At 44.3% G+C, this 26,304-nt stretch overlaps 1 protein-coding gene across 17 annotated transcripts in view; it reads left to right on the top strand.

The window, feature by feature from the left end:
* The window catches only part of Clip1 (CAP-Gly domain containing linker protein 1), a 119,107-nt gene that overhangs the window by 59,918 nt on the left and 32,885 nt on the right, over positions 1–26,304 (top strand). For 5 of the 17 annotated variants that reach the window (XM_037198717.1, XM_037198714.1, XM_037198715.1 and 2 more), the window contains 8 exons: positions 1,254–2,198; positions 7,125–7,241; positions 8,899–8,956; positions 9,493–9,576; positions 10,368–10,524; positions 13,636–13,801; positions 13,890–14,105; positions 16,939–18,460. In XM_037198717.1, coding sequence (XP_037054612.1) covers positions 1,254–2,198; positions 7,125–7,241; positions 8,899–8,956; positions 9,493–9,576; positions 10,368–10,524; positions 13,636–13,801; positions 13,890–14,105; positions 16,939–18,381 — 3,186 coding nt within the window. In that variant the 3' untranslated portion in view covers positions 18,382–18,460. Of the gene's footprint in view, positions 1–1,253; positions 2,199–7,124; positions 7,242–8,898; positions 8,957–9,492; positions 9,577–10,367; positions 10,525–13,635; positions 13,802–13,889; positions 14,106–16,938; positions 18,461–20,337; positions 20,455–22,767; positions 22,875–26,304 lie in introns of those variants that run through there. The other 12 variants (XM_037198722.1, XM_028885843.2, XM_037198720.1 and 9 more) reach the window with 7 other exon arrangements.

Genomic DNA, 26,304 nt, shown 5'->3' with positions numbered 1-26,304 from the left:
CTGGGATTTTAGAACCATTTGTATCCCCTTCTATTTCCCAGATTAAGTGATTTTTATGTTGTAAGATACCATTTTTCACATATTCTTTGTACCAAGCTGAGAGCCTGTGAGGAAGCAGTGGAGAAACTTTCTAAGACTGACAGGCACAAGTTGAGAAGGTATTTTTTTCCCTTAAAACTCCAGCGCTCAGATAGAATCAAAGTGTGTGGAGGTAGCAAGAGTCTTGCAGTTTAATCTACATTCCGTTTGTATCCATACTGATGTTGAGAACCACTGGGTTAGGGAGACAAGATGTGTACGGCAGAGTGTTGACAGAGTTACAAAGGCCAGAAAGGGGTCTTTCTGGGAGAGTCCAGTGTGTAATTGCAGGTAAGTGATCTTTTACTGTTATTTTAAAAAGCCAGTAAATCCTTCACTATCCACCCTAGGTTTTTATCCAACCTACAGATGATGCATTTCTCACAGAAACACGGGTAATTTTAGGTCTCATTTACCTGCTATCTAATAGAAGTATAATGCAAAGCCACATATACAGAATCTTAATTTTATGATACCCACATGAGCTGTTTAGTAAGTCACAGGTGAAATTAATCGGAATAATATGTAAAAAGCAAGTATATTTAAAATGTTATTTTACCATACAATGACGGTTAAAATCATTAAGATATTTTGTCTGTTTTTCTCTGAGTCTTCAATCCTGATGTGTGTGTCTCAGCACATCCTGCTTCCGATGAGCCACGTCTCAGTGCTCAGCCATACGTGGTTAGCGGCGGTGCGGTGCATGCTTTAACTGACAGTTCAGGCTTTAACCGCCGCCTCAGGTGGAGTAGCCCCTGAAGTGCTGTGCCGTGGGGTGAAGGAGGAGGAACAACTGGCCCAGTGAGCTAGCTTCCCTCCTGGAGGCAGATTACTGATCACTTTGGGAGCTACTGTTTCTGTTAACTCATTATCAGTTAATGAGTGCTTCCTGGTTTAAGTGTCTTTACAGGAGAAACAGATTTTCTTGGAGTGGGGGAAGCTCAATATTCTTTTGAGATTTCATAATGGTGAAAAAAGATTATAATTCTATATTAGATGCTCCATAATTGAGTTTAAACCATTATCTTAGTGAGGTAGACATTAATCACTACATGAAATGTAATTGCTTTACTTTGCTTGATTCTGGGTGGTTTGTAAAGAGCTTCAGAAATAAGGAAAGTCATCAGTGATTTGTTATTTCAGTGCTCTCTGTTTCTTATGACTGCTGTTAATAGGTGGCTACAGTATCAGAAAAGTCCCGAATAATGGAACTAGAAAAAGACCTAGCATTGAGAGTACAGGAAGTAGCTGAGCTCCGAAGAAGGCTAGAGTCCAGTAAACCTCCCGGGGATGTGGATATGTCTCTTTCTCTTTTGCAAGAAATAAGTGCTTTGCAAGAAAAGCTAGAAGCCACACGTACTGACCACCGGAGTGAGGTGACTTCTCTGAAGGACCACTTTGGAGCTCGGGAAGAGACATTTCAGAAGGAGATCAAGGCTTTGCACACTGCCACTGAAAAGCTTTCCAAAGAGAACGAGTCCTTAAGAAGCAAGCTTGACCATGCCAACAAGGAAAATTCAGACGTGATAGCTCTGTGGAAGTCTAAGCTGGAGACCGCCATTGGATCCCACCAACAGGCAATGGAGGAGCTGAAGGTATCTTTCAGTAAAGGAATTGGAACAGACTCAGCCGAATTTGCTGAGTTAAAGACACAAATCGAGAGACTGAGACTAGACTATCAGCATGAAATAGAAGCTTTACAGAATAAACAGGACTCTGAGCGGTCTGCTCACGCTAAAGAGATGGAGAACCTGAAGACCAAGCTGATGCAAATCATTAAGGAGAAGGAGGACAGCTTGGAGGCTATTAAATCGAGACTGGACAGTGCAGAAGACCAGCATCTAGTGGAAATGGAGGACACGTTAAACAAACTGCAGGAGGCGGAAATAAAGGTAAAGGAGCTAGAGGTTCTGCAAGCCAAGTACAATGAACAAACCAAGGTCATTGATAATTTTACATCACAGCTCAAGGTTGTCGAAGAAGAGCTCTTGGATCTTGATGCGCTTCGGAAAGCCAATTCCGAAGGTAAATTGGAAATCGAGACACTTAGACAGCAGCTTGAGGGAGCTGAAAAGCAGATTAAAAATTTAGAGATTGAAAGGAACGCTGAAAGTGGCAAGGTTTGTATTGACATCTTCCATCATTTTTTTTATTTTTACTGTTTTCCATTTGTTTAGTTTGCATTGTATGTTACCTTTGAGTTGAAGTCATTTGTCTTTAAAAATCCCTGATTTAACAGGAATTGTGTGGTGCACCCACTTGAGTATAATAGAATACCTTTTGAGGATCTCAAGTATGGTTTTATCTGAGATCAGAGCAAATAATGACCAGCCGTGTGAATTTTGGTTTCCCATCATCTGGAAACCTTATCTGCTACTTATCTCCTGACCATGATATAAACTCCTATTTAAGTTTAAATTTTAGGGTGTTAAAAAATAGAGCTGCTTAAAAAAAAATCTGTTTAAAATAGAGCTAACTCCCTAAAACAGTGGTATAAGGTGAATATGAAGGAGAGAGAGAAGAGAGAGAGAATGTGTGTAAATGGGTGTTTCCTGTCCTGACTGCCCGGTCCCAAATAACTGACTCAGAAGCTGAATGTGAATTACAAATGCTCAGCTGACAGCTCAGGCTTGTTACTAGCTAACTCTTACACTTAAATTAACCCATATTTCTATCTATGCTTTCCCACGTGGCTCATGGCTTGTTACCTAATTTTTACATGTCCTGCTTGTTCCGTCGCTGGCTGGTGCCTCTCTCTGGACTCCCCTGACTCTGCCCTCATTCTTCCCATCATTCTCAGTTTGGCTTTCCCACTTAAGTTCCTGCCCAGCTACTGGCCTGTCAGCATTTTATTAACCAATGAGAGTAATACATATTCATAGTGTAGAAAAAGATTGTTCCACAACATTTTCCCCTTTTTGTCTAATTAAACAGGAAGGTTTTAATTTTAATATAGTAAAACTATATACAGCAAAAATAGTTAAGTAAGAATTATAGTAACAATATTAAATCCATTTGCATTTGACAGTATTAGAGAAAACAATTATCTATCCTAACTTGGTGAGTCTAAAGTTTTATATCTAATTTATTTTCTATTATAGCTAAGAAAAAACTATAATTATAACTATTTACTCTTCAACTCCATCAAAGACCCTAGAAGGATGAAATGTTACCTAATGACAGGGACATCAGGCTGTCTGGACAGTCACCCAAATTTCCTCTGGAATGTGGGCATAGTTTTCTAGACTACATCCTGATGATTGGGGGTGCTGGTAATCTTTGGGGGCCCTGAGAAAATTCAGGATTATGGTCAAGTCCTGACTCTGTGAGGCTGGATCATCTCATCCAGCAGCCTTGAAGACTTTCTGAACACAGAACTCAGAGGAAGCTGCAACAGAGGCACTCTGAAATGTTGGATCATCTGGGTGGGCCATCTGCTCCCATTGGAGATTTTTTCAGGGGGTCTTTCTTGATCAAACCTGATTTTTCTTAACTCAGAATGAACCCAGAGCCTCTCATTTCCTGTGGAAATAAAAGCAGAACCTCTTTCCCAAAGTAACATATGTTTTACCTAAAATTTAAAGTCAAGATATTTTAAAAATATATAGGTTGGTTTAATCTAGCAGCTTTCAATATCAAATGTCTCTTAGCACATATCATTTGTACATTAGTAGTCAAAAAAAATTTAAAGACAACACAATAACATATAGTATCCAGACTCTGTGTATTTTTCATCTTTATGTGGCTTATTATACTTTTTTTTATTACTCTATTCCTTTTTTAAGGACTTCATTTTAAAACTATATTTTTTAATCTAAGACTGTATATATTCTTTTCTCTCTCCCCCAAGTCTATGCATATTTTTTAAACACACTGTGACCCATTTAGAGGCCCTTTTTGTTTGAATCTGTCCTTCCTTTGTATCTCTAACCTTTTCTGTCTTGACTTGCTGGTGCTGGCTCCTCGCCCTTGGTTCCCCAAGAGTCTAGTCTCTGTGGTAGAGGTATGTTTACCGCCAGCTCTGGGAGCCATGTTTACTGCCTCAACTCTGGGATGTTTTGAGGTCCATGCCGGGAATGAGTAGCATGCTGCCAGCTGCTCATAAACTCCATATAAATGTTCCCCACGATGGAACGCCATATGTAAATGGACATTTCCTGTCCCTACCTCCCAGTCCCAAATAACTGACTCGGAGGCTGAATATGAATTATAAATGCTCAGCCAATAGCTCAAGCTTGTTACTAGCTAACTCTTACACTTAATGCTTTGCCATGTGGCTCATTACCTCATTTTTTTTAAAAAACACATCCTGCTTGCTTGGCAGCTGGCTGGCATCTTTCTCGACTCCTCTGACTCTGCCCTCCTTCTTCCCATCATTCTCAGTTTGGCTTTCCTGCTAGCTTCCTGCCTAGCTACTGGCCTGTCAGCTTTTTTATTACCAATTAAATTATTACCAATGAGAGTAATACATATTCATAGTGTAGAAAAGGATAGAGAGAGAGAAGAGAGAAGAGAAGAGAAGAGATAGATTTATAAGCTCAGGCTGGGCGTGGTGGTACATGCCAATAATACTTAGGATGATAAGGCAGGAGGTTTTTCAGTCCAGTTCCAAGCCAGCCTGGAGCACATAAAGAGACCTTGTCGTCAACAACAACAACAACAACAACAACAAACAAACAAACAATCAGCCAAAACAAAAAACACTTTCTGAGTTCATCTCTTCCCTTTCTGCCCACACCACTCCCTTGCTTATAGGGTTAGGTATAAAAGTAGAACCTGTGCTCTGGAGTGCTTCTTTTTTTTTTTTTTTTTGGTTTTTCGAGACAGGGTTTCTCTGTGTAGCTTTGCACCTTTCCTGGGACTCACTTGGTAGCCCAGGCCGGCCTCGAACTCACAGAGATCCGCCTGGCTCTGCCTGGAGTGCTTCTTAACGGGCAGTCAGCATGCTTCCTTGAGTAGTGCTGACAACAAGTAAGGGCAGGAGGCCAGAGCCGTTGCATTATTACTATTATGTCACAACGAAGACACCGTCCTCCTGTGATAAGACACCATGACCAAAGCAACTTACAGAGGGAGTGACAGTTTAGGTGAGTCCATGACCATGGTGGCTGGGGCCATGGCACCAGGCGGGCAGGCATGGTGCTGGAGCAGTAACTAAGTTTATATTTTGATTCACAAGCATGGGGTGGAGTGGAGAGACTCTGGGAATAGTGTAGGCTTCGGAAACCTCAAAGCCTGTCTGCAGTAATACACCTCCTCCAACAAGGCCACCTGTCCTAATCCTTCCCAAACAGTACATCAGCTGGAGCCCAGGCATTCAAATATGTGATCCTGTGGGGGCCATTCTCATTCAAACCACCACGCCATCTAACCTTTGCTTTTTGGAGATGGGGGGAAAAATGAGACTAGGTCTTACTGTGTACTCCAGGCTGTCCTTGAACTCATGATCCTTCTGCGTTTTCCTCTCAAGTGCTGGGCTTACAACATGTACCACTATATCCCTGTTCCTTGTGGTTTTTGTTTTTGTTTTTTTGAGACAAGGGCTCACTTTGTAGCCCAGCTTGACCTGGGATTGGCTTTGTAGCCCACACTGGCCTTGGGTTCTCAGTGGTCCTCCTGCTTTGGTTTTCCAAGTACTGGGACTACAATACACATAAGGCTCTATTCTTCTGGCTGACCCTTTTTGTGTGTTTCATTTGGGGAGACAGGGAGACTAGAGAAATGTGCTACTTGTCAAGGGTTAGGAGACTAAAGTGTCTACCAGCCATGTCTCTACCAGCAAGCCCTGCTACACGGTGGCTTCCGTTCTTCAGGGGCGTCTCTCCCAGTCCTGCCACTAGAGGGGGCTCTGGTGTTGGCGATGGGTGAGTTTTGATGAAGAAGTTGTGATGGATAAGTAAGTGGGGAGAGATGAAGGCAGAGAAACAACAGAAGTCTGCTAAGTAACCACACTTGAAAACAAAACAGCTACAGGGGAATCTTCTCTAATCTCGTGGTGTTCGGAAATAGCAAGGGAAACGAGTTAACTAGAGGAGAATATATGGCTGGTAGGTAGGAAGATTTAATGAAAGCTGAGTTCTAATTGCTAATGTCTAGTGGGTCTTTAAATATGACTCAAGTGTTGGAATATTATAAGCATACACATATGCAGAATAATACAGACGACTGTGCTAATGTGCCTGGGGTCTTATGTCTGTGCTCAGCACAGGCTCTACTACAGAGCTACATACACAGCACTAGGGTCTCTCAAGCTCAGAGATGAACTTGATCAGGTAGCTTATTTAGGAAGTAAATACCAGCACTTCTTGCTTTAGACCATGTTGCTGTTCAATTTTAGGTATAAAAAGTGGTATATTTTGACTTTTAAAAAAATAGCCATTAGAAGCCAGGTAGTGGTGGCCCATGCCTTTAATTCCAGCACTCTGGAGGCAGAGGCAGTCAGATCTCTGAGTTTGAGGCCAGCCTGGTCTACAGAGTGAGTTCCAGGACAGTCAGGACTACACAGAGAGACCCTGTTTTGAAAAACCAAATAAATAAATTTAAAAAATATATTAAAAAAATAAAGAAAAAAGCCATTAGGAAAGAGCCCAGCAGTCAACAGTGATTACCGTTCTTGTGGAGGCCCAGGCTTGGTTCTAGTTCCAGGAGCTCTGATGCTGTCTTCTGGCAGGCTTATTCCAATACGTAGTGCACATAAACTCAAACATAAACATACATACACATAAACAAAATTTAACATAACTTGGCTAGATATATCAGGACACAACTGAGTTCGAGGCCAGCCTGGTCTACATATAGAGTTCCAAGACAGCCAGGACTACACAGAAACCCTGTCTCAAAAAAAGATGTACTCATACCTAGAAGTGATTGTTTTTAAAGTCACTGGCTTCTTAGAATTAAAAACAACCAACAAACAGGAAATAACTCTTTCCAGTATTGTTTTGTTGTGTTTCTCATTTTTTTTTCACATTTTATTTTTCCCTTATCATTCCTTTTTGTTTCTTTTTTGTTCATTTGCTTCTGTAACATATAACTCGGTGTGTTAGGCTAATAGCATTACCAAAGAGCTCCAGGGAAAAGAGCTAATGCTCGGTAGCCTGCGGGACACTCTGAGTGAAGTCAGTCAAGTGAAGGAGACTTTGGAAAAAGAACTCCAGACTTTGGTAAGTACCTGTTGGATGGGAATCTGAACCTCAGCCTTGTTCCGGCTTTTCCTGTTTAAAAGAACATTCTCCATTAGAAAAAAAAAAATACAGCTATGTCTCTACTTCTTCAAAAATACGGATTTAAATTGAATATATTAGCAGCTGATAAATGCCTTCAAGGGAACTGGATCAAATGAAACTAGCAGTCAAGGTAGGTGTTAACTTTTCTTTTTTTTTTAAAAAAAAAAGTTCATTTCCTCTGGTAAAGCAGTTGGACGGTTGTTGGCAGCGTAGTTTTACGAAACACAGGGCTAGCTCTTCCCACTCACACATCCAGCACGGGCAGATTTCCTGACCGAGAGTCTTTCCTGTACTGTGCCTGCAGCATCTCCTTTTTGACTGTGGGCAGCAACCGTCCAGGTCTTGAGTGTCCTCTGTTGGTGTGGCAGCGAGCTATCAAATTCAGTAGCGCTGGATTGTAGTCTGCCTTAGGAAATTGTGTAAGCGTATTCCTCTACGTGCTCTTGGAAGAACATAGCCACCTGAAGCCTGGCTTTGTGAATGACACAAATGGGCGCTTTGTAGGCTTGTGCTAGCTTGTGTGCTCATTTTTTAATCATCTCGGTTAGAAATACTCATTCCAAGCCGGGCGTTGGTGGCGCACGCCTTTAATCCCAGCACTCGGGAAGCAGAGCCAGGCGGATCTCTGTGAGTTCGAGGCCAGCTGGCTACAAGTGAGCTCAGGAAAGCGCAAAGCTACACAGAGAAACCCTGTCTCGAAAAACCAAAAAAAAAAAAAAAAAAGAAATACTCATTCCAAATCGTCTTTGGGAGTCTGGAAAGACTGCTCAGTTGTTAAGAGGACTCGGGTTCTGTTCCCAGCGCCCACATGGCAGCTCCTGACAATCTATAACTTCACTTACAGGGGAACTGAAACTTTCTTTTTGGCTTCTGTGGGCACTAGGCATGCATGCAGTACATATTCATACATCCTGGCAAAACACTGATACACATAAAATCAAATAAATAAATCTTTTAAAAGATCCCTTGTTACAGCTACCTCAAAGTTTATTTCAGGAAAAGCAGAGACATTTTTATCTTAGCTTGTCATCGTGTTTAGAACAAGAGACCATCAACAGTAGGTGACGGATGGAGTGATTCTGCTTATAAAGTTGTAGACACAGAGATTAGCCTTGAATTTAGTTCTGGTTTCTCAGGATACCCTCAGAGGGCAGAAACCCAGAATTCCACTTGTTGTTCAGGCAGATTTCTTTCTTTTTGTGGTTCTTTTCTTCTTTTTTTGTTTGAGGGATTCAACCTAGGACTTTGTCCTTGCTAGGCAAGAGTAATACCATTGAGCTATGTCCCCACCCTTCAGGCAGATTTCAGGGGAGCTCTTGGAGGGTTAGTCATGACAAAACATATTCTTGCAGCACATATATAAACTTGTATACAGTCATAACACTTGTATACAGATATACATGCATACATACACATGGAAACCCAGGAGCACAGTGCATGATACACAGTTGCTAGTTGATTGGTGTTTACATGTTTTAAGTGCATAGTCTTAACGTAACAGCTACAAAAATAAATAGTATTGTAACTGATGGACACCTTTGGTTTTCATCACCTGAGACCTTTGTAAGATGAATATCTGGTTCTTTTTCTTCAGAAAGAAAAGTTTGCTGGTGCTTCAGAGGAGGCAGTCTCTGTTCAGAGAAGTATGCAAGGTAGGTCTCACTGAAGTCTGAGCAGAAAGTTTTAGGGTTTGTCATCATGGGGCTGGGGGCTGACTTCGGGAGTGCATAATATATTCTAATGCCACAATTTTGGAAGTTATACAGTGCGCAGAAAAACTGCATCCTGTTGGTTTCCTGAACCTTCAAACTCCAGAAATAGTCATTTCTTCTTTTGACCTGAAGTTTGTTCCATATTAAAGTCTGAGTGTTCCTGAGAAGGACGATCGTATCTGAGCTTTTGCTGTTGATAAGCTTTGGGTTTGGCCTAGAAGAAGGAAAGAGATGTCTAGGGAAGACTCAGGGCCTCCTGATGTGCAGATGTGGGGAAGAAGCGGAGCTTCACGCTTCCCTGTCATCGCAGTATGGGATCAGCAGTGAAGCTTTTAGTATCCCATGTCCTTGGAGCTCATGAGCGCAGATGTAACCAACCATACATGAGCATATGCTAGATTGGTTTAGAAGCCAGCCAAGCTCTGGGTGACCTATTAAATGTGATACATAGTGAACTTTTAACTTTACCCTAATAGATACTGTCAATAAACTGCACCAAAAGGAGGTAGAGTTTAACACGTTGTCTTCTGAGCTGGAGAAGTTGAGAGACAATTTAACAGGTAAGCTGGTGATGTCGCCCGGGGACAACCCGATGAATACCGCCGCAGTGTCCAGGATGAGAGTGTCGTTACAGTAGCAGAGCTGCCCTCAGACGCTGCGCCACTCTGTGTGCCAGCGAAATACTCGCTGGAGGTCCGTAACCTGAGGATGTCCTCTTTTCTCTGTTTCATAAAAAACCCAGCATCTGCCACTGCTGCTGCTGCTGTCCCTGTTCAGTGTGTTTCACACGGCCAGCCACACAGATGGCCACTTGCTCTCTGCCTCTACCCTTGCCCTTCATTCTTCTCAACACACTGGCCAAAGAGTCGGGTCACATGACACTAGAGGTACAGTCCTTGTCCATCCAACCCCGTATCGCTAGGAGTTTCATATCTCCAGGAGTGTGTCTTAGACTCTTCTTCCCCGCGGCCACTGCCCTGCGGCCACGGCAGCCTCCTTGCTGTGTGGACATGGCAGGCCACGTGCTGCCGGGGGCCTTGGACTTGCATCCTGCTTCCTGTCCTTCCTTCAGGTCTTCACTTAACTGTCAGCAATTCAAAGGGTTCTCTGTGGTACTTGACTCTTTCCCTCTCCCTTCAACATCCTTTCTCCCTTCGCAGTTTCTCCCCTCAGCCCTCACCTCTTCCTATTGTACTGTTCCTTTCTTCAGTCTGATTATCTGTCTTTGCGACAGTGTGGTTTCCCTGTAAGCAGGGATGGCTAGCTGCAGATATCCCCAGGTAAGGATGCATTCAATGACGTTTTCTTGCTCTTAACACAACAGTGCTCTGTCTTTTCTGTATATGTTCAGATATGGAGGCAAGATGTAGAGAGAAGGATGAAAGAGAGCAGCAGCTGGTAAAGGCAAAGGAAAAACTAGAAAACGACATTGCAGAAATGATGAAGATGTCAGGAGATAACTCTTCTCAGCTGACAAAGATGAATGACGAGTTACGTCTGAAGGAAAGGTACGGACTGCTGACCGCTGGCACCATAAAGGCTCGGTAGAGGACTAAAGGCTCAGGGCTGCTGGGTGGGCATGAGTTCGAGACCAGTCTGGTCTACAGAGTGAGTTCCAGGACAGCCAGAGCTACAGAGTGGACCCTGTCCCGTGTCTCCCCCACCCACCCACCCTGGCCACCAGACAGGTTTTCTCTGTGTAACATCTCTGTGGCCGTCCTAGAACTCACTTTGTGGACCAGGCTGGCCTTGAACTCACAGAGATCCACCTGCCTCTGCTGGGATCAAAGGTGTGTGCCACCACTGCCACCTAGTGAGACCTTATCTTAACAGAAACAAACCCCAGAAAAACAAAGAGCTCAAGGTTGTCTTATTTGAAGCCTTCCTGGCTCTTCCCTTTTCTCTTTGTGTTCCCTTTCTCTGGTTTTCCCTCGTGTGTGTGTGTGTGTGTGTGTGTGTGTGTGTGTGTGTGTGTGTGTGTCTGAGGACTGAAGTCAGTTGACGCTATCCTTTCTATTACTGCCCCAGTGCGTCTTGAATCACCTGTGTAACGTTTGTTGTTGTTTTTTAAAATTCCACCATGGGTTTTGGGTATCAGTCAAGCTTGTTCAGCAAGTAAACCCCTCTTACTGAGCTGTTTGACCTGAAATGAGGTCTGCCAGACAGAGTTAAGGAATACAGTAGGATTCATAGATCTCCCAGGGACTTAGGAACACAAGGCACATGTTTAATAATGGCAGGACCATCTTTTACATAACCTTGAAGAAGTCTGTGACTTCCTTCTCTGCGGAGACAGGAAGCCCCTCCTGAGGGCTTGCTGTGCGTGGCTGTGCACTGTGCTCACGGTTTGTATAGTGTGCGTTCTTCTAGCTCCTCTCCTTAAAGGAGAAGAAGCCAAGGCTCCCTCGAGTTCCACAGCAGAGCCTCCTGGTCTTGGTACTTCTTCCACTAACTTAGGTTTCCTTAGTATTAAAACTTCTTTTATCTTAAGGTCTGCCAGTCATGCCTCCTAACTGTTGGGTTCAAGGTGTGTGCTAACACACCCAGCTTATCTGAAGGTCTCGGTGGCTTTTTTTTTTTCATAGTAGTTCATATAGAAATCAAATACTTAATTAACAAGGCAAAAGGTTTTAGGGAACATTTTAGAACCATTAGAACTTTACTTTGTAAGGTATTAATGTTTTAAAAATTACATCTGTAACTAGCCTTTCCCCCACACAGCACAGGTCAAGGTCACTGGGTGCTTGGTGACCTGGCCTTTGGCTGGCCACTTCCGGAGCAGCTTTGGTCCTCAGGCAGTTGCACAGGTTTGCAGGGCCTTTGAAGGGGCCACCTGTGCAGGTGTTTAGTAGACACAACTGGTGCCATCCTGTGTGCCTCCCTCCCTGCTGGTTGGTTCTCTTGAAAGCCCTGATTCTGGGCCAATGTCCATGCTTTCACTAGACCCATGAGAAGCTACATGAGTCTGTGTGTGTGTGTGTGTCTGTGTGTCTGTGTGTCTGTGTGTGAGTGTGCGCGCACGTGCGCGTGTCTTTAATCCCAGCACTCGGGAGGCAGAGGCAGGTAGATCTTTGTGAGTTCGAGGCCAGCCTGGGCTACAGAGTGAGTTCCAGGAAAAGGCGCAAAGCTACACAGAGAAACCCCATCTCTGAAAACAAAACAAAACAAAAAAAAAAAGAAGAAGAAGAAGACAGGGTCTCTCAGTGGCTTGGAACTCGTGAAGTAGGTTGCACTAACTGACCAGAGAGCCCCAGGGATTGGCCTGTCTCCCCCACCCTAGTGCTGAAACTAAGCATGTGCCGCCGCCACACCTGTTTTTTTTTTTTTTTTTTTTTTTTTTTTTTTTTTTTGCATGGGTTCTGGGGATTGAACTCAGGCCCACAAGCTTGCTTACAAAGCAAAGACCTTACTATTTCCCCAGAACCTAGCTGGTTCTCTTTAAGCAAGAATATGGTAATTACCGTATTTTCTTTTCCCAAGAGGCACTTAAATGACCTTTGGTAACCTGGTCTGCTGAAATTTTTCATCTTATTTCCTAGATTAAAAAAACCTTTATTAAAAATATTTTGAGACGTGTTTATCTTTATTTTATGTGTATGTGTCTTTTGCCTACACCATGTGTGTGCAGTGCCTGCAGAGGTCAGAAGAGGGCGTCAGAGTCCCACAAACTGGAGTTAGGGATGGTGGTTAGGTAATTTATCTGGTTTGAGACAGGGTCTCTATATAACCCTGGCTGTCCTGGAACTTACTATATAGACTACACTGACCTTCAACTTCCTGCCTCTGTCTCCCATGTCCTGGGATGAAAGGCATCTACCACCACACCTGACCTAATACATTTATCTCAACTCATATTTCTTTATTGATCTATTAATATAGAGTAGTAAATTCTTGCAATTACAGTAGTTGTTACTCTAATTGTATTTATAACAATCACAGATGTTAAAATTCTTCAGACAAGTCATTTTTAAATTTGTCTTGACTTCAGGTATAATTACTCATGAATTTTGCAATCTGATATGGTTGTTTTTTATAGCATATTTCTTTTTTTTCTGAGGGGGAGTTTCGAGACAGGGTTTCTCTGTGTAGCTTTGGCGCCTGTCCTGGATCTCACTCTGTAGACCAGGCTGGCCTTAAACTTGCAGAGATCTGCCTGCCTCTGCCTGTGCTGGGATTAAAGGCGTGCGCCACCACCTCCCAGCATTATAGTATATTTCTAATATAATTCTTCAGTTTAAAACATGAAAACTCTAGTTGTCAAGATGGCTCAGTAGATAAAGTGTTTGATGCATGAGAATGAGAGTTCCGATCCCCAGAATCTAGGGAATCCCAGAGTGCCGACAGTGATGGGGGTGGAGACAGGGATCTGTGATGGGGTGGAGACAGGGATCTCCCAGTATGAAACAGTGAAGAAGAAACCCCACTTCCAACACGGTGGAAGGTGTGGACTGGAACCTGAGGTTGTTTTCCGACCTCCGTGTGCTGTGCATGCCTGGACTCCCACTTGACTGTGCACACACACAGTGACCCGCACATACACATATGCACGTTACATGCACACCTAGCATGTGCACACCCATTATGAACTCTCTGACAACTTACATGGGAACTTACTCTAGGTCTGTGGAAGAACTGCAGCTAAAACTTACCAAGGCTAATGAAAATGCAAGTTTGCTGCAGAAAAGTATCGGGGAGGTGACTCTTCAAGCTGAACAGAGCCAGCAGGAAGCAGCTAAAAAGCACGAAGAGGAAAAGAAAGAGCTGGAGGGGAAGTTGTTGGAACTGGTAAGGAGAAGTGAGGGGGGCTGCTGGTAAAGCGGGTGGGTAGTCACCGTGCAGCCAGATGCCTTACCCCTTCCTTTGGGTTCTTCAGGAGAAGAAGGTGGAAACAAGCCACACCCAGTGTCAGGACCTGAGAGCCAAGTATGAAAAAGCCAGTTCTGAGACAAAAGCACAGCATGAAGAAATCCTGCAGAACCTGCAGAAGATGCTGGTGGACACAGAGGAGAGACTGAAGGCTGCTCAGGAGGCCAACAGAGATCTGATGCAGGACGTGGAGGAACTGAAAACACAGGCCAACAAAGCCAAAGTATGTTCTGGAGCAGAAATGGTGCAATTGTGTTATGTCTTAGCCAAGTTCCGTGGAGCCTGCGAGAGAGCTTGGGGCATGTGTGGCCTGCTAGACTCTGCGTGCACGGCAGAGTGGTGAGCTGCGTCTTTGGTGGCCTTAAGTGTTTCGTGCCAGCTGTTCTTCCTCGTAGGGGAGGGTGATGGCTATCGGTCTTCCCCCTAAATGTACTGTGCAGCCATCACCCACCCCTCTGCTGCTCGCTGTTGCCTGGCTTCTGTCTGCTTGCTTGCGTAGACTCTGGGAAAGCAGCTCCCTCTGATCTTGGCTGAGCCTGCTCCACCTTTCACTAGGGTTAAGGGAGACAAATGTCGGAAAAACAGGAGGCAGAGGCCCAGGGAAGCAAGCGGGCATTGTGTTAGAACTGGAGGAGCGCAGCTGGCGAGCAGCGTCTTACAGGAAGAATTAGAACTCTGGAGAGGGCTTTGAATGTCTCCAGGAAAGTTCTGTGAACTCGCTGACAAGGAAGATGGGTTCAAGTTAGTCAGAAATATTAGTTGGAAATAGTTAGAACTTGGTATCCTGAACTTCAATTTATGGTGTCAGGATTGTATCTGCACCCCAATGTTTTTTGACTTTGGTAACTTAGTAAAGTTTACCCTTTCTACTACTTACTATTTTAACTTTTTTATTGCTCAAAAATTGTTTTTGTCCTAATTTTTTAAAGATTTATTTATTATGATACAGTGTTTTGCCTGCATGTGTGCCTGCAGGCCAGAAGAGGGCACCAGATCTCATTACGGATAGTTGTGAGCCACCATGTGGTTGCTGGGAATTGAACTCAGGACCTCTGGAAGAGCAGCCAGTGCTCTTAACCTCTAAGCCATCTCTCCAGCCCCGTAAATGTTTATTTTTAATGCATCAGAGAAATGTTTATGTATGAGTTTACTAGAAAGAAATTATGAAAGCAAACTTGAAACTATTAAAAACCTCTTGTTAGGGGTAGGGATGTGGCTTAGTTGTAGAACTAAGGCCAACCCACCCTGCCCTAGTATCAAATCCCAGGACCGAAACAGAATAGCAGCATAAAACTTACAGAACCTTCTGTTAATAAGAGAACCATGACGTAGTACATACGTGTCAAGTGTAGTGGGTGCAGTTTCCTTTCTTCTGCTGTCAGAGCTTCTCCTGTACCCTCTTTTCTCACAGATACCCCAGCTTTATACACCATTTAATGGTGGCTGTGAGTCCCACGTTTAATGTCCCCTGTGTCTCAAAGGCCTTCAGTTTTGTAGACCACACCACAGCCTTCTAGTGGCTTGTGGGAAGCTGAACTGACTTTGGTGGTTTTCTATAAAAGCCTTTTGGGGCCGGGCAGTGGTGCATGCCTTTAATCCCAGCACTCGGGAGGCAGAGGCAGGCGGATCTCTGTGAGTTCGAGGCCAGCCTGGACTACCAAGTGAGTTCCAGGAAAAGGCGCAAAGCTACACAGAGAAACCCTGTCTTGAAAAACCAAAAAAAAAAAAAAAAAAAAAAAAAAAAAAAAGCCTTTTGGGCCAGGCGGTGGCACACGCCTTTAATCCCAGCACTCGGGAGGCAGAGTCAGGTGGATCTCTGTGAGTTCGAGGCCAGCCTGGTCTACAGAGCGAGATCCAGGACAGGCACCAAAACTACACAGAGAAACCCTGTCTCGAAAAACAAAAACAAACAAACAAAACCCCCCCCCAAAAAAAACCCCACACCCTTTGGTTAAAATACCAGGATTATTCCTCTTCCAAATTTGTTATCTGGATATTGGATTTCAATGAGTTACAAACTCTGGAGAGTCTGATGAGACCTAAATGTGTCACCCCAAGGAAGTTTATGTATGCAGTCAGTAAGCTTCTTGCATTACTTCAGGAGGTCACAGAGCAAGTAAGCCAGTGACCCAGAACTCTGGTGTCTCTTCCAGTAGCCACCACTAGATGAGGCTATGGAAAGTTAAATTTGTACAGCAGAGAGCCCAGCCCTCTCAGTGCATCCAGCGCATCTCAAGAGCTCACTGGTCATGTGCCTACCACGTGCAGGAGCATGAATAATGTTACCATTTATTTCATCACAGAAGATTCTGTGTAGTGCCAATATAGACACCATTAATTTATCTTATAAATAGTACGTTTAAAAAACATTTCATTGTAGCCAGAAAAGCCTAGAAATTAGTCTGCATTTGAGTAACTTTTAGCCTATTGCCTCCCCTTCCTACTAAGGAAGGGCTTAAATACTAATAGTTTCCCTTGCTACCTCTCATTTTGATCAAAATATACCCACCTGACTTGCTTTTGCCCCTGACTTATACTTTTATTTTATTTTATTTTGCTTTTTCGAGACAGGGTTTCTCTGTGTTGTTTTGGTGCCTGTCCTGGATCTTGCGCTGTAGCCCAGGCTGGCCTCTAACTCACAGAGATTCGCCTGCCTCTGCCTCCCGAGTGCTGGGATTAAAGGTGTAGGCCACCACTGCCCGGCTCTGAATTATTATGCTTTTGAAAATTCTTCTGACTTTTTTCTGACATAGAAATAATTGGACAGAACTGTAGGAAAGTCTTATCCCTAGTGTGAAAACCAAACAGAAATGATGTCACACATCATTTCAAAGAGAAAAAGCCAGTAGTCACTTTGCAGTTAATTTTGCTTTGTATTATCATTTTATCCCATGCTTTTCTAGTTTTTATCCCTTTGTTATTCAGATAGTTTCTATGAAGCTTATTGTAGAGCATTCTACATTTGCCTGGCTTCGGCCGCATTAAGTTATTTGGGCTTGCGTTTGTCTGCTGCATTTCATTTTGTTCCTTCTTTGTTCCATCTCTTGTCCCTGTAGTCGCTAACTTATTTGTTAACATCAGCCAAAAAAGAGATTGAAGTCATGTCAGAAGAGCTGAGGGGTCTGAAATCAGAGAAGCAGCTTCTTGTGCAGGAGGCAAATGCTTTACAGTTAGAGAAAGGTTCACTTTTATCAAAGCTTGTAGAAGTGGAGACCAAGCTAACTCTGCTTCAGGAAGACCAGCAGAAACTGTGGGCAGTCAACGAAACCCTCCATTTAGAGAAGGAGAAAGCCTCCGAAGGGAAGCAGGCTGCCGAAAAGCGCTATCAGCAGGAGCATCGGGAAAAGGAGTCCCTGGTGGTGGAGAGAGAGAGGCTGCTGAAGGAGGTCAGCGTGACGCAGGAAGAGCTCCTGAAGGTGCACATGGAGAAGGACGCCCTGGAAGCCTCCAAGGTGAGCATGCAGGTGCTGATCGAGGAGCTCCGCTTCTGCAAGGATAAGCTGATGGCCATGTCGGAGAAGGCCCGGGCGGAGAAGGAGCACCTGGAGGGGCAGGTCAAGAAGCTCACTGCCGAGAACATGTTCCTGTCCAAAGACAAAGATGACGTCATTCAGAAACTTCAGAGCGCTTACGAGGAGCTGGTCAAGGACCAGAAGTCCTTGGTCCAGGAGATTGAGGAGCTCACGACTGAGAAGAAGTCAGCGGCGGAGAAGCAGATGAACCTCGATAACACCTGCCTCACCCTAAAGGCAGAGCGGGAGAACCTTCTCCAGAACAACAGAGACCTGCAGTTTGAGAAGGACACGCTGCGCCAGGGCCAGGAGAAGCTGAGCGCCAGCCTGGAGGCCACCCTCCAGATCAAACAGCTGCTCAGCACGGAGGCAGAGACCCTGCGCACGCAGCTGGACTGTGCCAACAAAGCGCTGAGGAAGGCAGAGCTGGACACGAGGCAGCTCCAGACCACCAACGCAAGCCTCACCAAGCTCCTGGAAGAGGTTAAGACCTGCCGGGCAATCACGGACTCCGAGTGTATCCAGCTTCTCCATGAGAAGGAGAGCTTGGCAGCCTCTGAGAGGAAGCTCCTGGTGGAGAAAGAGGAGCTGTTAACTGAAAATAGAACCATCACTGAAAAACTCAATAAGCACTCAGAAGAGGCCACACATCTGGAGATGAGTCTAAACGAGAAGGTCTCGTACTTAACTTCTGAGAAGGAGGTGGCTTGCCAGAAGATCGCTAGGCTTAAAAAGCAGCAGGATAGCCTCTTGAAAGAAAAATCAGCGCTAGAGATGCAAAATGGAGAGTTACTGGCCGAGAGGGAGAATTCTATCAAAACCATAGGAGATCTTAAAAGGAAGTGTGACCAAGAGGCTTCAAACAGACGAGTAGCCGTGCAGGAGAAGATGAGGCTACTCAATAACATCGACGCTCTGAAGAAAGAGCTCCAGGAAAGAAAGAAGGAAAACCAGGAGCTGGCGAGCAGCAAGTGCGACCTCTCTTGATGCTGAAAGAGGCCCAGGATGCCAAAAAGAGTCTTGAAAAAGAGCACAGCAGCGTGATGCAGGCCAAGGAGAACTTGGCTGCCGAGCTGAAGGCTTGCTGCTCTGAGAAGGACGTCTTGCTGAGGGATGGCTTGAGCCTGCAAGAAGAGTGCCAGAAGTTAAACGAGAAGGTCCGTGAGATCCAGCAGACGTTAATCCTGGAGGAGGAGGCCAGGGCGAAGGAGAGCGAGGCCTCTTTGTTCGACAGCAGCCAGCTCCATGGGAGAATAGCGCTCTTGGAGGAGGAGGTCCAGGGCTTGAGGGCGTGTACTGAGCAGCTGCAGACAGAGAATTTTACCCTCGTCCAAGAGAAAACCAACTCAGAGCAAAAGGTGGTAGAAATCATCAAGGAAAAGGAGCTCCTGAGTGCAGAAACCGCTCAGCTTGCTGCCAACATTGAGACCCTCAAAAGTGACTTCGCTGCCCTTTCCAAGTCCAAGTTGGAATTACAGGAGCTACACAGTTGTCTCACCAAGATCCTGGATGACCTCCGGCTGAACCACGAAGTGGCCGTGACCGAGAGAGACGAGGTGCTTCAGGACAACAAGAACCTCCTGGCCGAGAAACGAGAAATGATGCTGAGAACTGAAGAGGTCCTGAAGGAGAAGGAACAGCTGGAGGAAAGCTACTTCATCCTCCAGAAAGAGATTAGCCAGCTGGCCCAGAGCAACAACCACATTTCAGCCAACCTCCTAGAGTCCCAAAGCGAAAACCGTGCTTTGAGAAAAGACAAGAACAAGCTTACCCTTAAGATTAGAGAGCTTGAGACCCTTCATTCATTCACGGTAAAGTGAGAGGTTCACCTACTGAGCCCCCAGGCTCCTCACTAACTGCACTAACATTGGTGGCTTAGGTGATTTCTCTTTGTGCAGCCGAGGGAAACCTACCTGAGTAAGCCAGCTGTGTGTGTCCAGGCTTTCCTTACAACTGGGACGGTGGATTCATTACTGAGTGTCTGATTGTGGTAGTCTCCCCTCATTTCAGAAAGACCTGAAAACTGTGAATAAAAAAATGCATTTTTTTCCCTTTAATTTGAGGAGAAGCTTTGTTAACTGTAAAAGTTAACTGTTTCTTGGCGGTTTCAGAGCAGTATTAGAAAGTGCACACACTGAAATCCAGCCTTCGATTTGGCTTCTATTCCCATCATTGTATCTGTCCATTTGGAGGTGGAAGCGGCCACTGAAGTCTCTGTGGCTGACGGCAGAGCACGTATAATAATACAAAATTCTCGTGAACATTATTAAACCCACCAAATGAAATTGTAATCAAATGTCTTCAAACAGTTTTATGACTATTTTGGATATTTAGTAGCTAAGAATTTTTATTCCTGTATACATCTTTTTTATTCACAGATACAGTTATATTCATTACTCCATTTCTCTCATAAATTTTCCCATTCAGTGCTTCTCATGGAACACTTGATCCTTAAATAATGCCCAAATAATTTATATTATTATATGAAAAATTCTTAGCTTGAATTGAGTGATTTCAGAAGCCCCAAACTGAAATAGCCAGAAAAATATTCTACACTTACACCAATAAATTTAAGAGCCATTCAGTTATATAGGATTGTTACGCTTCATTCTCACCAAATAGTCTGTCAAATGTAAGTCAGGATGTGAGCACATGCTGGTCAGTGGAAGTTGGATGTAGGTTTAGAAGGATGTGAGGACATGGAGATGGTTTCAGAGTTGACTTCATGACAGATGCCCTGGGAAGGGTCCACTCCCCTGTTCTCCTCCACAGTATACACTTCCTGCCTCGGTTTGTGTGCCTTAGGGTTGCTGACTCTCATCCTCTGTGTGCTGCGTACCACACAGACTCTGAGAGCTGCCTCGGCCTTGCCTCCCAAATGCCCCTGTCAGTGCCAGGAGAGAGTGCACTTTCTGGTCCCTCACTGTGTCTCTTTGTGCTTAGGCTGCTCAGAGTGCAGAAGATGCCATGCAGATCATGGAACAAATGACCAAAGAGAAGACGGAAACGCTGGCCTTCTTGGAGGACACCAAGCAAACCAATGCAAAACTTCAGAGCGAAGTAATCAGATTTTAATTTTGTTTGTCTGTTCAAAGAACAGCTTACCAACTTCATGGAATGTTTGGTCGCTTGACTCAGAGTGTGTCCTTTTGAAGAGTGGACTTAAAACAGGTTGATCTATGGTAGAGATCTATGTACACCATGCCATGGTAATGTTGAATGAGATTTATTACTTCATTACTTACTAATAGCACTAAACTTTACACTAGATGACACTAGGTATGGTAATTGGGAGATAGCGGCAGGATTAGGAATTCAGGGGTAGCCTGGGCTACATGAGGGTCTGTCTAAACAAATGAACAACCCCCAAAGTGAAAAGGAAGCTCTAATATTGTGGTGTTCTTAGATAACTACTTAGTGATGACACTTTCTAAGTTTTCACATCCTTCCTTTTTATCCCACACATTTCCCCCTAAACTTTTTCCTAATTTGGAGCCACCACATTCCATCTCCCCAGCTCCGATAAAGGCTTTTTCTTGGCCTAGTTCAGTGTTTACATCCTTTTGTGATGTCTTGAATGAGTCATTTCTAGAGCTGGGACAACTGTGACATCAGGTTATTTCTGTTCTGTCTACAAGCAGCATTTCCCTCTGGACCGTTCTCTGATGCTCTGTTCCCATCTTCTCGGCCCATAAAAATCCTTTCTGAAAAGCTGCTGTCTGAAGAGCCAATTGCTTCACTAAAGTGGGATGTGAAGCTCTTTATATAGCTTCTGGTGCTTTTCACAGGCAGGTAGCATTCAGAAAGTTGTTCAGAGGAAGATGCTTCCAGTGGAATAGCTACATGAAGACCAGGCCTCCTCATGCGAGGTTAAAGATCACGACCTCCCCAAATAGACATTTGGAGGTAATTGGGGTAGATAAAAGCTTACAGAGAGTGCACACAGATGAAAATTGAAATTAGAAGCCTGAAAAAGAGTTTCCTAGAGGATGGGGTCAGGCAGTATCATGTCCTCCCTCAGCATGTCTGTTATTGCCAGACCACAAAGTGGGCCCATTACAATGCTTTATTTCCTTCGTTCATAAACCTAGGGTGTTAAAGATCATTAAGAGAAGGTGGTGATGTTAACATTAGCACGGTACTTTTTAGAATTCTGGTTGACGGCAGGCATGACAAAGGGAGACAACCCTTCCTCTGTCTAGAGAGACAGGCATAGAGCCCAGATGGCCAGCCTGGCCCCACATCACACCTTGTGTGGTGAATAGAGAGAACAAGCTCCATCTTGGTAGATACTCCATTCCTAGAACTCCAGCCACCCCCCAGAGCTTCCATCAGTCACCTCCAGCTCATGAAATGCCTGGCTTTTCCACTAGAGGGCAGGCAGGCGCTAAGACAGCGCAGGACAGAGGTGGGATGGAGCATGTGTGAGCGCCCTTCAGTCTCACTGCATGGCTTCTTCCTCCTCAAGAATTGCAGATGCATAACAGTCTTTCCCCCAATTGACAAATGGCTGATTCAAATACATTTTGTAAGGAGAATTGCATAAGTTTAGAACTGACATTGATTGGGAAGTGTCTCCTGTATTAGTGAGGGGGAGGAAAGAAGTTTTTGTTTCATTACAGATTGATCCTTGATAATGTTGCTGTTTGACAATTTAGTTCTTGCTTTTTTTTTTCTTCTTCTTCTTTTTTTTTTTTTTTTTTTTTTTTTTGTTTTTTGAGACAGGGTTTCTCTGTGTAGCTTTGTGCCTGTCCTGGATCTTCCTCTGTAGACCAGGCTGGCCTGGAACTTACAAAGATCCGCCTGCCTCTGCCTCCTGAGTGCTGGGATTAAAGGCGTGTGCCACCACTGCCCGGTTAGTTCTTGCGTTTTAAAGACAGATTGCTTTGAATGGCAACTTCAGTGGCTCATACTGAGGACTGTACAAGAAACAGACAACTAGAAGTGCACAGGACAGGACTAAAGATAGTTTCTTTTTTTTTTTTTTTTTTTTTTTCTCGAGACAGGGTTTCTCTATGTAGCTTTGCGCCTTTCCTGGAACTCACTTGGTAGCCCAGGCTGGCCTTGAACTCACAGAGATCCACCTGCTTCTGCCTCCCGAGTGCTGGGATTAAAGGCCTGTGCCACCACTGCCCGGCCTAGCTTCTGTTTTAATATGCACTAGCAATCTAGTTTGACATTTTGGCCAGGTGTACAGGAAACGAAGGACTGCCATTTGTAATCTCTTCTCCAGATGACTCTCCCTGCCTCTTATTACACATGACTAATTTCATCTATTTTTAAATACATGTTTTTGTGAATCATTTATCCAGCCATGTCACTGAAAAATGAAATGATTTCATCAATTTTTTTTTTTTTATCTTTGTCTTTAAGTTGGACACACTTAAAGAAAACAACTTGAGAAATGTGGAAGAGCTGAACAAATCAAAAGAACTTCTCAATGAAGAGACTCAAAAGATGGAAGAATTCAAGAAAGAAATGTAAGTTTACCTCCTTTGAGGGGAGTTATTTTACGTTTTAAAAAGGAAAGCAGCACTACTTTTAAAGCGTTTGAAAGGTTTGTAAAGTACTTGTCTATCTGTTCCCCACAAAGCATCCTCCACCAGCAGATTCAGGAACCACCGTTAGGACACAGCCAAGCTGAAGGTCAGAGGGAACTGGGCTGTTAGCTGAAGGGAGAAACATGGAGTCTGAGTGTGACTTTGTAAAGCTATACAGACCCATGGATGGCGATGTGTCAGAGTTAAGTTTGTGTGTTTACATGATAGCTGGTCATAACACGTAGAACTATGAGGTCTTTTTATTAATAAGTCCTTCAAAGGTCGGGCACGATGGTGTACACCTTTAATCCCAGCACTTGGGAGACTGAGGCAGGTGGATATCTGTGAGTTCAAGGCCAGCCTGGTCCACACAGTGAGTTCCAGGACAGTCAGGGCTGTTACACAGACAAGCCCTGTCTCAAAAATAACTAAATAGTAAAAATAAATCTTTCAAATCTTTTTTTTTTTCTTTATGATAGAAAAGAAGTCAGACATGGTGGTACATGCCTATAATCCCAAGTGCTTGAGAGTTTAAGACAGAGTGGTTGTTGTGATTTAGAGGCCAGCCTGTCCTACATGGTAAATTGCAGGTCAGCCTGGGTTATAGGGGGAGACCCTGTCTCAAAAAAAAAAAGAAAAAAGAAAAGAAAGAAAAAGAAAATGAAAAAACCCAACATATCATTTTCAATGTCATACATCTCTCTATCCCCAGTCCCTTGATTATAAAGTAATCAAGTCTTCTGACATAGACAGTAATTTGGAAAACTTTCTCTTGGGATTTTCCCATGCTGCCTAGCTTCAAGCTGACTGTGTTTCCTGCGGTGATACCACCTAAGCCCTTGCCTCTCAAGCTTGGTTGTTTACATTTGCCAGAGATTGGTGTTTATATGGCACTGTAAGTGATGGTTAGTGTATGGATTTCCTTTGGTCTTTCGGTTGATAACTGCACCATGTCCACTGGGAACCTAGAGATCCAGAGCCAGTTAGTCTGGTGAGTCCACGTGTCCTTCACACCAGGGACAATTAGGCCAAGGAGGAAGTGCAGAAGGGTTATGTGGTCCTTCCCTCAGGGCTTCACACCATTTAAATTCTAGTAAACAGAGGATATTCAAGCAAAGTTAAAGGTGTCGGTTCCCAGCTTCTGTTACCGTACCATCCATCAGTCTTGGATTCAACTCGAGGTATGGGAGCTCACACCTGCAATTCCCACACTTGGGATTCTGAAGCAGGAGGATGGCAGCAAGGTTGAGAGCAGCCTCAACTACTTAACGAGTTTCAGGCCAACTCAAGATACAGAGATTGTCTCTGAAAAAAAAGCCTGAAAACTTGGAGGGAATTAGTATGTGCATCGTCTCTGCTGAGAGGTCTTTAAGCTCTTTCAGGAAGCAGGCTGCTGAGATGTTTAGTAGGTACAGGTAGAGGTGGGTCTCTGTGAATGTGAGGCCAGCCTGATCTACATAGTGAGTTTCAGGTTAGCCAGAGCTAGACAAGACCCTGTCTCAAAATAAATGGATGAAATAAATTCTCCTAGGAATGGTTTGATCTGAGCTACTCAGGTAAGAAGACCCCCAGCTGATGTCTTGATTAATTCCCTTCGTCTCTTTAGCAGTTTCCAACAATCCCATCCTCCGGGCTTACAGATGTACAGCTGTGATTAGTCACCGGAGAGTCATGTTTCTTTAGCCTGCCAGAGACAAATAGCACAAATAGGAAAATGATTACTGAGACAAAAAAATAAAATAAAATTAATGCATTTGTTGAAAAATAACAATTTAGGGTCAGGCATGGGGGCTCACACCTTTAATTCTAGCATTTGGAGGCAGAGGCAGGCAGATCTCTGTGAGTTGGAGGCCAGCCTCGTTAACATAATAAGTTTCAAGACAGCCAGGGCTACATAATGAGACTCTGTCTCAAAAAAGAAAAGAAAGATAACAACAATAATTTAGGGGCTGGGAGACAGCTCCATTTATCAAGCGCTTGCTGGGCAAAAATGATGACCTGAGTTGAAATCCCAGGCATCTGCATACAAAGCTGAGCATGGTGGTACACATCTATAACTCCAGTGTTGTTTTTTTGGTTTTTCGAGACAGGGTTTCTCTATGTAGCTTTGCGCCTTTTTCCTGGAACTCACTTGGTAGCCCAGGCTGGCCTCGAACTCACAGAGATCCATCCACCTGGCTATGCCTCCCAAGAGCTGGAATTAAAGGCGTGCGCCACCACCGCCCGGCCTCAAGTGTTGTTTTTACCTAAGTTGTTCTATTTATGAATAAGGACCTGGGAGTCAGATGTTGGGGTGAAAACCTGCTAGATCAGAGAGGCCAAGAAGCAGCCAGCTGCCAGGCAGTGGTGGCACACACCTTTAATCCCAACACACAGAGGCAGAAGCAGGTGGATCTCTGTGAGTTCGAGACCAGCCTGGCCTACAGAATGAGCTCTAGGACAGCCAGTTCTATTACACAGAGAAACCCTGTCTTGAAAAAAAAAAAAATCAACCAGCTGACCTTCCTCCTTCCTTTTCAGCTAGGAGACCAAGCAAGAGAGTGTTTTTCCACACCACCCCCAACCAAAAAGGATCAAATCTCTAAGTCCCTCCCTACTCCTTCCTGTGCATCTATCTGTTTTCCTGGGTCCTCCGTACTCTCTATGGCTAATGCTTGTCAACTAGTTGCTGGCTCTGCCCCCGATTCAAGGTTAATTTTATTAATACAGTCTCAGAGTTTCACAGTGCAGTCAAATATTCCACAACACTCCAGTGCTGTGGGGCAGAGACAGGAGGATCCTTGGAGTTTGCTGAACATCTACTATAGCTGCAATGGTAAGCTCCAGGTTCAGGGAGTGTCTTAGGGTTTTGTTGCTGTGAAGAGACACCATGACCATAGCAACTCTTATAAGGAAAACATTTCATTGGGACTGACTGACAGTTCAGAGGTTTAGTCCGTTATCATCACGGCAGGAAGCATGGAGGCCTGCAGGCTGGTGCTGGAAAGGGAGCTGAGAGTTCTACATCTGGATCTGCAGGCAGCAGGAAGAAACTGCCACACTGGGCCTGGCTTGAGCATCTGGAACCTCAAAGAGCACCCCCAGTGACACACTTCCTCCAAGACCACACCTCCTAACAGTGCCACTCCCTATGGGGCCTCTGGGAGCCATTTTTATTCAAACCACTACAGAGAGAGACCCTATCTCAGAACATAAAGTGGAGAGTGACTGACTGCCTCTAGCCCCTGCCCCCATGTCATACACACTCACCTACACACTTGCACACGCGAGTTCACATATAAATAAGAACACATAGCATACACAAACTAACATTCTAGTGACATTCAGAGGGGGTGGGTTCAAGTTTAGCAGTTTTCCCTGTGACACAAGT

Source organism: Peromyscus leucopus, chromosome 23 (assembly GCF_004664715.2).
Source record: "Peromyscus leucopus breed LL Stock chromosome 23, UCI_PerLeu_2.1, whole genome shotgun sequence".
In the NCBI taxonomy this organism is placed as follows: domain Eukaryota; kingdom Metazoa; phylum Chordata; class Mammalia; order Rodentia; family Cricetidae; genus Peromyscus; species Peromyscus leucopus.
Note: the sequence above shows the minus strand (reverse complement) of the source record. Positions and strands in the feature narration are given on the sequence as shown.